The sequence below is a fragment of the Chanodichthys erythropterus genome, chromosome 9 (genome assembly GCF_024489055.1).
Source record: "Chanodichthys erythropterus isolate Z2021 chromosome 9, ASM2448905v1, whole genome shotgun sequence".
NCBI lineage: Eukaryota > Metazoa > Chordata > Actinopteri > Cypriniformes > Xenocyprididae > Chanodichthys > Chanodichthys erythropterus.
In genome coordinates, this window is record NC_090229.1 from 15,926,118 (window position 1) to 15,939,386 (window position 13,269).

A 13,269-nucleotide genomic window follows, 5' to 3' on the forward strand; every position below is an offset into this window, starting at 1 on the left:
AATTACAATTTGCTCTCGGGCAATTAGAGATATTAGTTATCACAAAACTTTCATTCCAGTGCATGTGTCTATTGTTAAAAGGGACAGCACTGCCAGCTGTAGATATATACAAACAATCCCACTCATTACCGTGTGCTCACTGAATGCTCTTTTGTTCAAGCTAATATGTAGACTATGCTTCAGGCCCAGTGCTTGAAGTAATGGAATACCAGCGCTTCTCTAATTAGGCCTGAGCCTGATTATTACAGAGGCCTAATTAAAGATATTTTGTATGCCTTTTTATGAAGCTCGGTATGTTTAAGATTCAGCAAAAGCCTTGGGCAAACACCTGAAGCTGAATAAGAAAGCCTTTATAGAATGGAAAAACTATGAGATACTGAGAAGTTCATCAAGAGAAAGACTATTTCAAACTACAAGGTGACATCTTAAATGAATATTTTGGGTTCAGCACAAGTTAAAATCAACAGCATTTGTGGAATGATGCTGATTAGCACAAAAATCTGCAAGGCACTTAAACCATAAACATTAAAATACTTGCTGTTTCAACAGCAGTGTTGGGGAAAGTTTGAAACAAACAAAAGTGGCAAATGTAAAGGCACTTTTACACAAAAAGCCTCAGGTCGAAGGATACGCAAATTCAGGCCTGTACAGTAGAGGGCACAGCTCAAACAAACCTTTTGTGCTGCCATTCTGGATTGCAGAAGAATAGGACACAGGAGAAGAAAGTTTAACACTCTTAGTTCTAAGAACAGTTCTAACAGAAGAATTCATGTATTTCATAGATTTTATACGAACAAATGCAACCTACATTTTTTCTTTCTTGTCATTTCCACTTCATGACTTTATATTCCTTAATTACAACTTTCTTATAATTCTAACTTTATCTCACACATTGTGAGCTATGAAGTCACAATTATGAGAAACCAAGGTACGATTTTGACTTGATACCTAATTATGTTACTTTAGATCTTATTTTCTTTAGATTTCTTATTTTAAACTTGATCTGTGTTTTTTTATTTTTCACTCTGAGGCTGAAACTGGTCTAAAGTGCCAAGCCAACACTGAAACATTTTAGAAAATAAAACTGGTTTGGTTTGGTAATATCATCATTGATATGCAAACAGAAGTCCTACTACAGTCAAGGATTGGTAACTACTCTCTGTAATTAGTGCTATGAGCTGTAATTAGGAGTATACAGCGGTCTCCTCTCTGTCTAAGCCGAGACTTATTTGATTATATAGGTGAATCAGAGTACATTTCCAAAAGACGTGTTGCTGCCCGTTTATGATGTTGTGACTTTCTTATTTGCTAACTGCTCTTAACTACAATAGTATTATGCACTTACTTGCAATTATCCGAGTGCTTCTCAAAGAGAGCAAACAAACAAATGCATACAGATTGTCTGGAGAGTGGTGACATCAGCTTTTTTGCAATAGGAATACTGATCCGTTTCTGACTTTGTGCCGGAGACTCTGTGACAGAAATGACAGGCTGTTGTCAGTGGACACTGCTGGGAAAAAATAAAAAGAGATGTGTATTCAGAATTGTTTTCCTTCTGTGCATATCATCTACTTTATAGCTGTGTGAAGCTTTAAGCAGAAAATCGTCAAGGCCAGAAACTTTTCTAAAGACGTGAATGCTCAAATCTGATTTGTACATAACACGAACATAGAGAAATAGTTTCAAGGTATTTCATTTGGTGTTGATCCTTTTAAATTATTCATATACTTAGTTCTGAGGCTTTGCTGGAGATATTATGTAATATACCATTTAAAAGCTTTGAAACTTAAATACACTTCCTATAACAGCTGAATTTAAAGTACCGCTGGCAGTACAGCACACTTCCTACAAATATAGAGTTGCTGTATAGATGTACTATCTCTACTGTTGCGTAAAGCTTCACCTGTGTGACACACATCAGGAGTTATGTTGACCAGACAGAGTTTAATTCTGACCTGTCTCTGCATCCAAGCAATGTCTTTTCAACCTCCAGCAAGCTCAATAAACCACCAATAATTTACTGTGTATTTACCTATTCTCCCAAGCCCTCTATAACCAAGGCCAAAATACAGAAATATATTCAAAACCAGGAGCACAATTATGAATAGTTTTTTTAAAATGGTGTTGCAGCTGTCAAAAAAGAAATAAATAAATGAAATAAAGGCAGGCTGCCGTCTATGAATATTATTTTGATGTGTTATCTTCTAGACAAGACTTTTCTCAAGGTGAATTATTACTCCAGATTTCACTGATATGTTGAGAAAATTGGGTTTTGAGAACATTCACCTACTGGTGCCATATGAAAAATCAATTACTTGCATGTTTTTTTTTTTTTTTTTGTCATATTTCCAATATGTTCAAGGTAAATTACTAACATGGGTTGTGATTCAGTTTCAAAATAGAAAATTACACACTCTAGTTCTGCAACAGAGCAAAATTTCAATGCTGTCTCCATTCACAGCAGCAAAAAATAAAAATAAATTAACTAATAAACAACTTTTAATCAAAAAAAAAAAAAAAGATATATTATAAGCACTTCCTGGCAAGTTTTATATTTTAAATAAGTATGCAGTTCAAAAGAACTAATTTTTAAAATCTCCTCTCTCTTTTTAAAGGAATCTTAATCTTGTAATTGCAACTTGTCAACAACATAAAATCAAATCTTTTACGTTTTGATCTCATAATTTTAACCTAAAGGGGATATATCATGAAAATCTGACTTTTTCTGTATTTAAAGCTGCAGTCCGCATCTTTTTTGTGTTAAAAATTTACAAAAATGATATAATGAGAATATACAACATGAATCAATTTTCCAAACCGTGTTTTTGTCTTATCCTGAATCATTATAGTACACTTATAATAAGTGTTCATATTTGGACTATTTCAGACCAGACTGGTAGGACTCGCCGCAGAGTATCAAAGTAACTGCGTGACTCGCCATAGACATACACAGAGAAAAGTAGCTCCGGCTACAATGTTCCTCCGCAAGACCCGTGCAGTTCTGTTTATTAACCGCTAGAGGGACAAAAACCATGGACAGCAGCTTTAAGTGCTATAATCAGGTCCCTGGTGCATCTACCTACCCAGAAAACATGAAAAAGGACAACTTTAAGGTATGCCTTTCTCTGCGAGCATGTGAAAAAACGAACCGCTCAGATCTTGCTCCCCTTGTGACAGGAAGGGGGATCTATAATATTACCGCTCCTTAAAGGGTTAGTTCACCCAAAAATGAAAATTCTGTCATTTATTACTTACCCTCATGCCGTTCCACACCCTTAAAACCTTTGTTAATCTTAGGAACACAAATTAAGATATTTTAGTTGAAATCTGATGGCTCCGTGAGGCCTGCATAGGGAGGAATGACACTTCCTCTCTCAAGATCCATAAAGGTACTAAAAACATATTTAAATCAGTTCATGTGAGTACAGTGGTTCAATATTAATATTATAAAGTGATAAGAATATTTTTGGTGCGGCAAAAAAACCCAAAATAACATATAGTGATGGCTGATTTTAAAACACTGCTTCAGGAAGATTCAGAGCACAAATGAATCAGTGTATCGAATCATGATTCAGATCGCGTGTCAAACTGCCAACGGCTGAAATCACGTGACTATGGCAGATTCGATACACTGATTCATTTGTGCTCCAAAGCTTCCACTTATCACTAAGTAAGTCGTTATTTTGTTTTGTTTTTTGGCGCTCCAAAAATATTCTCATCGCTTTATAATATTAATATTGAACCACTGTACTCACATGAACCGATTTAAATATGTTTTTAGTACCTTTATGGATCTTGAGAGAGGAAGTGTCCATTGCTCCTATGCAGGCCTCACAGAGCCATCTTAGATTAACGAAGGTCTTACGGGTGTGGAACAGCATGAGGGTGAGTAATTAATGATTAATGATTTTTGGGTGAACTAACTCTTTAATCAGTATGTTTCCACCCACGGCGCCATCATTTTGTTTTCGCAAGCGACAAAGATGTACCAGTAACACTGGTCCTGGAGTGCAGCTATTATCTACAACCCTTATTAAACACACTTGAATGTCTTCAGGATTACTAAAGGTACATGAAGGAAGGTGAGTTGGGTCGGAGCAAAACTCTGCAGGACAGCAGCACTCAAAAACGACCGTCCATGAGCTTGTGATAAGTCTCAGCTATGTAAACATTATCACTGATCTGTTAATGGCTATAATAGTAAACATACGAGTCTCCATAAATCCTGGCATCTCAGAACGCAGTGGTGTAATTTTATTCATGAACAAAATGTATCCAAATAAATTCATATACACAGCAGACTGTTTTGCACAGAAGTTAATTCTCAAAGATGGATCGATACCAGCTGTTCATGATCCAATTTCATATATATTTTGTGACGTTTGCAAATTCGTTTTCTGAATGTGTTTCGTTAGCACGTTGCTAATATACAGTAAAATGTGGCTAAAGTTACCATTGTTTCTTACTGTACTCAAGGAGACCAGAGCCATGCTGTTATTTTCATTTTTAACCCGAAAACACTTGCAGTCTGTATAATAGTCTCTCCAGCAGTGTGTAGTTTTGCCACGTTAGCCGTGCAGCACGTTATCAAACTCATTCCGAATCGAATGTTAGCATCCACAAAATACATGCTATACCTACGTGATCTGATATGCTGCATCACAAACAGTTTGTAATGATCCATTTTGAGAGTTATATTTGCTGTGTGAGCTTCTCCTGTATTGTTTATGCCTTAAGGCTGATTTATCTGTCACGTAATTAAGGAACGACTCAAAACCTGAAAGACTCATGAAAAGAACTAATCAATTATCCTTGCGGCTCAGACTGCATTGGTTTAGCATATGGGACTGCCTGTCACGTCATAAAGGAATGACTTAAACCCGAAGACTTGTCAGACAAGAGGTGAGGTGAGCTTAATCAGCTTGTCATAAACTGAAGACCCAGGTAAAGAATGAATTAATCATTTCTACAATCTTATAGCATTGTAGTTTTGTATAGTGTGATCAACGTTTGCATAAGTAGTAGATGTGTTGGGGAAGTAACAAGTAACATTTTAATTACATTTTGCTAAAATGAATGAAATGACTCAGAAAAAAGATTCATTCATTTTGCTGAACGAGACTCAAAAGTCTGAGTCGGTAAAATGATCCGAACTTCCCATCACTACTATGCATCTGTTTTTCATTCCTATGGAAGTTGAAAACGCTCATTTTTCTCCTATTGCTCCACGCCAGTGTTTTGACCCGAGGGAGGGGTTCTAGCAGACCAATCACAGTGCTTGCGGTTCACGTAGAATTGACACGTTACATTTTTGAAGAGGTGCACATCAGGCTACGTCGTAGGCTGCGCTTGGTGCAAACAGCCTACGTCGTAGCTGTACTCGCCGTACACTCGACGCAGAAGTGTAAATCAGCCTTTAGTCAGTGTATTGGAATTGTGAGCTGGGGGCGGGGAGCAAAAGCTCATTTGCATTTAAAGGTATACACACCAAACCAGCGCATTTTTTTCCTCACCCAAAAATAGGCAGTTAAAACATGGTATAGTAAAAAATCCATGGGGTATTTTGATATGAAACTTCACAGACATATTCTGGGGACACCTGAGACTTATATTACATCTTGTAAAAAGGGGCATAATAGGTCCCCTATAAAAAGGTTAATTACAACTCACTTTTCAAACTTTGTTTAGCAAACATCATGACTTGCCAACAACTGATCAATATTTATATTAATATGAATATTGTGCACAATTTCCAATATTACTTGTACACAAGTAACACAAACACACTACATTAATGCATTTCAACAGCGACAGAAACATTTAATAACAAACTTATACATTTGCATTTGCAGGACTCAGGCATTCACAGGCCCCGGGCACTTATCCCTTAGACCCGAGCCACAATATATCCTTAAATGTACTGATCTTAAATCAAAATAGTACAGATCTAAAGCTACAAAGGCTCCCTTAAGCTCAAACACAGATGAAACCTCAGACAGCCCAAATGAAAAAGAGAGTGAGGGGCAGCATGTGTCATAGAAAAGACAGGGGCTGTTATTTGAATACACACACACACACACACACCATCAGATATGTGGTTTCCAGGCATTCTATTTTATTGCTTTCCTCTCTATTGCTCTCTTTCTCCTCCGCCATGGTGAGGGGTGCCCTCTACAGGCCGGTAAGCATCACCAGGAAGATAAGGAAGGTGATGACGAAGACAACAACGACGGGAGGAAATTGATGTGTGTTACAAACACACTCCATATGTTCACCCAGATCTGCTCATTAAGACACCACTGTGTTAACTGCTGCTGAGATAATCTATTCTCTACCAGAGAGAGAGACAGAGAGTTTAATCCTACGCTCTTTAACCTTCGTCTCAACACCTCTCCATCAACCTCGCTCGCACTCGCACTCTCTCCCTTCGTTCCAGACTTCTCAAACTTTACACTCTCAAATCCACTCTCTCTCTCATTCTCACCCACCAAAAATAAAAAAACTATTTAACACCAGCACTCAGATATATATGTACACACACACACACGCACAACGAGCAAAATCAGCCTGACTCTCGGAGCTGGTTAAACCCTCATGACGCACCTCGGAGGAAGACGACACATTTTTATTGTGTCTTTGATAGTGTTTCCTACTCCTGCTCGCACGCAAGCGGCAGGAAAGCTTTCCGAGCAGCACCTAACAACATCAAGGCGCTGTCTCTGCTGAGACTGTGCTTTCTGTGTGTGCGTGTCAGTGGAATCATGCATATACACTGAAAAACAAAACCTCTCCAAACAGAAAAAAAGTGTGTCAAGAGTCTGTGGACAGTGCAGGCCTTTCTGAACAATATCAGAGAGGGAAATCTTCTCCCCTTCGCACAATGCACTTTGCCAGTATTGAAATTAGGCCGTGAATTGTTTCATTGGGTGTGCCAAGGAAATTAAAGAGCCTCAAGAGTAATTGCTGACATTTTCTCTGCCATTATAAATTCTGGGGGTGTAGGAGCAAAATTCTGAAATGTAAACTCAGTATATACACCAAGAATCCTGGGATGAACTGAAGATTTAATCGCACTTCCACACACACAAACACATGGTGTGGTGCAAAAGTATGAGAGCACTAATGAAAATTCTACTTTGTACTTTTTTTAATTTCCTTCATTTTTTCCCAATTACACATTATATTATCTGGCTAACTATTTGAGTGAAAGAATAATTAAAATCTGAATAGAAAAATGATTATGAATTTCATTATGTCTTATTTGGTTTGTCCTCGTTTGCCTTAATGACAGCAGCACTTGAGCTGCATCAACTCCACTTTTTCATGCAATCATGTTACCTCTTGGTTTTTGTAAAATTCAACCTTATTACCAAGTTATGTTAAGAATAAGTATTATTTCTTAAAACTTATGGGAAACATATAGTACTGTTAAAAAGTTTGGGGTCAGTAAAATCATAGATATGTATGCGTAGATGCCACATTCAACTTTCATTTAGTTTTTCCCAAGATGCCACAACATTGCGCAGACTCTGGTTGCAAAAATCACCAAGATTTAAGTTCCTAAAGATAACCTTTCATAGGTGAGAATGCGTTGGTTTGTGTTTTTATATGTATTAACTTAATATTACAGGCTTTTGAACTATGGTAACTTTTTAATGTCATGTTAGCTAACGCCTTGTATTGTGTTAGTTTAGCTAAATCATTTGCTAAAGTCCATTGCAGATATAGATATTCATACATAACTAAAACTATGGTTGCAGACACTATCATCCAGTGTTGACAGACCAGCTTTGACTGTTCCAATATGGCGGATGAATTATGCATAGCAGCCTATTGAAACAGCCACTAATGAAGCATCTATGTATATATAATGGGAAAGATGTTTATGTTTTTGAAAGAAGGCTCTTTTCCTCACCAAGGGTGCATTTATTTGATCAAAAATACAGTAGAAACAGCAATATTTCGAAATATTATTTCAAATTAAAATAGCTGTTTTCTATTCTAATTTATTTTAACATGTAAATTATTGCAGCGATGGCAAAGCTAAATTTTCAGCAGCCATTACTCCAGTCTTCAGTGTCACATGATCCTTCTGAAATCATTCTAGTATGCTGATTTGGTGCTGAAGTATTTACTGTTTTAATTAATTAGACTAAAGGAATGTAAATGTATAAATATACCCACAAACAATCTGGTTCTAAACTAGCTTGCTCCTACTGATAGCTTCATTTAGGCTAAATTTGCCAATTCTGATATAGATATTTGATACTTTAGTTTTATTTACAAATTTAACTTTCATTTTTGTAGCTGAAAACTCTAGATCTCGCACTTTTGCATCCCACTGTAAATTTTGTACATGTTCTCTCTTTTATGGTCCTTTCTGTGTTTTCTACCTGTCTTCCATGTCTGGACCGGTTAGTTGGCAGGTTATTTGGTTGTTGTCAGACTCGGGCAGCTGTAGCTCTAATAGGAGCCAGGAGATTAATGGAAACCCTTCACAGCTACTGAAAACACACATACACACAAACACAAGTGCTGTTTGGCATATCATGTTGTCATTGATACAAAGAATCACACTGAAAAATCAGTACCTTTTTTATTGATGCTAGTACAAAAAAATACAGTAAAAAAGAATGAAGCATGGCTGCATTTTCTTCCACCAAATTAAGCACTCTATCCTCAGTGAGTGCAAACATAACACTTAATAAAATAAAATGATTGGTCTTACACACACGTCTCACTTTTTGAAGATCTAGAGCTGAAGTCCTGGGCAAGTGGCCATCAGCTCTCCGCTACTAATGACACATCACAGCAGGGGTACAGCGTAACCATAAACACACACATCAAGAGCGCTGATAGGAGCACCAGCTCTGCAGAGAATGTCTTCTGTTTCAGCGTACAGCACCGCAGGGCGGCTTTACTCCAGCACACGTGAGAGACTCAGTCTACTCAATGAGCTGGATACAATTAACCTTACTCATTGTCTGCATTTATATATAGAGAACGATTGGTCTGTACTTCAGTACATCGCATGTTTTTTGGATCAACTTATCGCACCGTATAAGCAAAAATACATGCCAATGATGTGAGTGAATCCACATCCACTGGATCAAGATCTGTTAGTGGGCAAAAAGTGTGATGGTGTTGTGTTATCTGTACTGAACCCTAACAGAGTAAGTGTCCTCATTCTTATCCTGTTTGTCATTGATGAAGATGAGAATCTCTTCCATGCCGGGGTTCTGACTTGGAGCAAAGCGCAGGCCGATGGTGTAGAGCTCCCCTCCCCGAATCTACAACACACACACATTAATATGCATGTATTTGTATATATGCACACACAAAAATTGTACAGGTATTTATAAAGAAAGCAGCAAAGAATTGCAAAATCAACCAGTATCAACATCAAACATTTATTTATTTATTATGAAACTGATTCGGACTGAAAAACGGTTTTCAACTTTAAAATCTAGGAATTGAAAATCAGTTTCCAACCAGAATTGGTTAAAAAAAAAAATCTATGAACTAAACATATTTAAATTTTATTTAATATTAACAAGTCTATAAACTAAAAATACAACAACTATTTTTCATGGTTCTATATAGTGTTCTTTATATACAATTGCAGTATTTATTAATATTTTGAATTAGCTTTTAACTTTTGTATATTCCATTTTCATTTTAGTTTTAGTATTTTTGTTCTGTGTGCTTTTGTCAATTTTATTAGTTTTTCTAAATAGTTCTATCTAGCTTTCATTTTTTTCAGTTTTAGCAATTTTCATACTTCAACAAACTTATTTCAGTTGCAAAGCCAACTTTTTTATCTAATATGTATATTTTATTTTATTGCAGCTTTATTTCAATTACTGAAAATTATTTTCAGTCTTTTTAGTTTTTAGTTAATAAAAACAAGACTAATTCCATACCTGAATCAGTTCTAAAATAGTTCTAAAATAATTGTTTTAAAAGAATCATTACAAGAAAAGTTTGCCGAACATTCAACTTCTGTCATCATTTACTCACCCTTATGTCATACTAAATCTGTATCACTTTCTGCTTTCCATGGCACACTAAAAGACAACTGTCTTAGTCCGTACTAGTCCCCCCCACCCCCCCATATTCTGTTGTCAAACGATAGCTTTTTTTGCGAATGTAGTGATGTGAACGACTTCTGATTCTTTTATGTTTGTCATTTTTGAGCTTTCATTCCACTGAAAAGAGTGGCCAGAATGTTCTTCCAGAGAAGAAAGTAAGTCATGGAACGACATGAGCTTGAGTAAATGATGTGTTTTGGGTGATCTGATTCTTTAAGTGGAATCGAAACTACAGTTGTTCAATTCCTTACGATTCCCATTGCTATTCCTGAGCTCTGTTGCATCAAAAATTGGTTGCACTCCAGAGTTTAGAGGAAGATGAGAGAAATTGCTCTCTCTGTCTTTATACATTATCTCTAATGGCTGACTAAGACATATGGAACACAGTCGAGGATTTATTTCATAATCTCTTCAAAAGCATGCATATATCGATTGTTCTGTTGTCTTTTGGCTCCACGCCTATTTTACGATGACACAGTTGTTATTTCTTGAAGAGGAAAAAAGCAACATCTCTAGCCACATTTTTCAAAAATATAGACCCCATAAATCCAGCGCGAGAGAAGATAATTGAAGCCGTGTTGACTAGCAAGAAAATGGAACAGGCCGTTTCCTTTCTTTATGAGCTTTACAGCTTTTATTTGACATTGAGATATCATTAATCCGTTCTGTTCAATACTGTCACTTGCATATTTCACACTGTTTCGCTATTTATTGCCCATATATGGAGTGTGAAACTCACTAAACCTTACAGCGATCAATGAGGGCACTGAATGATGAAATTAACATTTTACCCTGTTCTGTTTAACACCGTTTCTGTGCAAAATGATGATCAGGAAAAATTACTTTGTGACCCCCAAAGCCACACCAATATATCCGAGACCCTGTCCCTGTGGCTAACTAATGTTCTCTCTCTCCATCTGAAGTAATAGCCAACGGTTCTGTATTGATCACCTATAATCAATTAACAGCTTTTAATTGAAGTCTAACGTAGAGCTGTAAGTCTTACACGCGTCATTCTGAGCCCTAAAGGTGAGAGATATTGATGTTCCCGGCCTGAGTGTGACAATCTTTTTGCCCTATTTCTTTGGTCTTCAGCTTTATGGTTTCCTCAGGGGACCGGCATTGCGAGAGTGGCCAGGTCACAAATTGAGTTCTCTAATATACAGAGAACTTCACATACTGTGAAACGTGTCTAAGAATGACAGTTTAGAGAGACAGAAATTGATTCCTAGACAGAGACATGTCAAGATCCTACTCCTCTGGGCTCTAGACACCTTTCTGGTGAATGGGGCTTTGACAGTATGTTTCTTATTCAATGTTAAACAGCAAGGCCTCCTAACAAAGTTAATAGAACAAGAATTAACTTTGGATTCTCTTACCTGAAATTGCTCCTCTTTAAACTGAAGTAGGTCTGGGCGGTCTGTGCGGAGATTGAATATCCTAGAGGAAGAGTAGGGGTTTGTGAAACTGATTTTCTTATTGCTGCCCTTCCCTCCGTCTACAGGAACATTGATTTCAAATGCCTGGGGAGATTAAAACACATACCGAGACACATACTGTAAAATAACTGAAGTAAAAACTGACTTCATGCACCATATCCTCTGTCACAGAACTGAAATTTAAAGATCCATTCGATTCTTGCTATTCCTTTGCTGTCACTGTGGACCGTGCCTCACATATTTACCACTAAACGCACAACTTTTAAGGGAAATTGTCTCAGTATTGTTTCCATAAAATGTAAAAACAAATATTAAAGGGGCCATGAAGTGTATTTTTTATTATTTTATAATGTTTCCTGAGGTGCACTTATAATGTTAGTATGATTTTTACATCATAAAAGGTCTTAATTTAGACATAAAAGGCATTTTTTATCCTGATTTTATCCCTCTGACTTGAACGCTCTGTTTGAAGGGGCGTGTCTGCTGTGAGACTTCAATGTAAAAAGACTTCAATTTGAAATACGTATTACATGTGGAACCCTCTCAGATACTTTTACTATGTTTTTACTATTACAGCTGTTGAGATTAACGAATCCTGAAAAGTGTTGATTATAGCTTTATATTTAGATTTTTTCCCATCACATGAAAGGTTGCATTGCGTGAATGCAGTGATCTCATCATCTCATCACTTGATTCCTGCTCTCTCACAAAATGCTTTCACCACAACTAACAGTGAACATGATGTAAATACAGTAATGTTAGCCTAAGAGCTTTATTCTGCATTGTAACAGCATCATTCATTATAATGGCAGTTTTGGTAAGTGTCCAGATAAACTTGTGCTGTGTGATTGACAGCTTCAGCCATTGTAAAGGGAGGATTCTTTGATCGCGTTCAATATGTAACAGAAAGTATTCTCGTCGCTTCATGAAATTAAGATTGAACCACTGCAGTCATGTGGACTATTTTAACAATGTCTTTAGTAGGCCTGCCGCGATTGGTCGATATAATCGACTGTGTATCCATACTTGCACTGTGTATAGCATATTGTATATGACAATTAAGTTTAAACTTTGACCTGTGGAGGGCAGTATTACACTTAGCAGTGTCTACACTGCTGGAATTCTAATAGAGAAGAAGATGAAGAGAGCTAGTTCAAGATGAGAATTTATGGTTAAAATTTATAAAATTATTTTTTTTTTTTTTAGAAAATGAGTGATGGAGTGAAGACCCTAATTTCTCATCTGGGATTGTGTAGAACGCTTTGAAGCTGCAGTGAAACTGTATTTTTGACTTTCAACCATTTGGAGGCCATTGAAGTCCACTATATGGAGAAAAATCCTGGAATGTTTTTATCTAAAACCTTCATTTCTTTTCGACTGAAGACATGAACATCTTGGATGACATGGGGGTGAGTAAATTATCAGGAAATTTTAATTTCAAAGTGAACTAATCCTTTAATAAAATTAATTTCTCTAAGTCAGCGGTTCCCAAACTGGGGTACGGGAGGTGACAATAGGGGGTACACGAACAAAATGCTGAGTAGTTCATTTAATTCTACCTTAAAATAATATTAAAAATCGAGCATGTATTTCTAATTGCCAAAAATGTCGTAAATCCAGTACATTTAATCAAATTACCTCATCATTTGCAGTCAAAAATGACTGTATCCACACAAGCAGCATGTATATGATAGACTGCGTGCAGAATCTGCTGCCTTAAATCGCGCTAAATTACTGTC

The 13,269-nt window shown here is 36.7% G+C and overlaps 1 protein-coding gene across 5 annotated transcripts in view; it reads right to left on the bottom strand.

The window, feature by feature from the left end:
- Window positions 1-8,609: 8,609 nt before the first annotated feature.
- Window positions 8,610-13,269, bottom strand: part of nphp4 (nephronophthisis 4) — a 184,772-nt gene continuing 180,112 nt past the window's right edge. For all 5 annotated transcript variants that reach the window (XM_067394736.1, XM_067394737.1, XM_067394735.1 and 2 more), the window contains 2 exons: window positions 11,471-11,614; window positions 8,610-9,290 (listed from right to left, as the gene is read on the bottom strand). In XM_067394736.1, coding sequence (XP_067250837.1) covers window positions 9,150-9,290; window positions 11,471-11,614 — 285 coding nt within the window. In that variant the 3' untranslated portion in view covers window positions 8,610-9,149. The remainder of the gene's footprint in view (window positions 9,291-11,470; window positions 11,615-13,269) is intronic.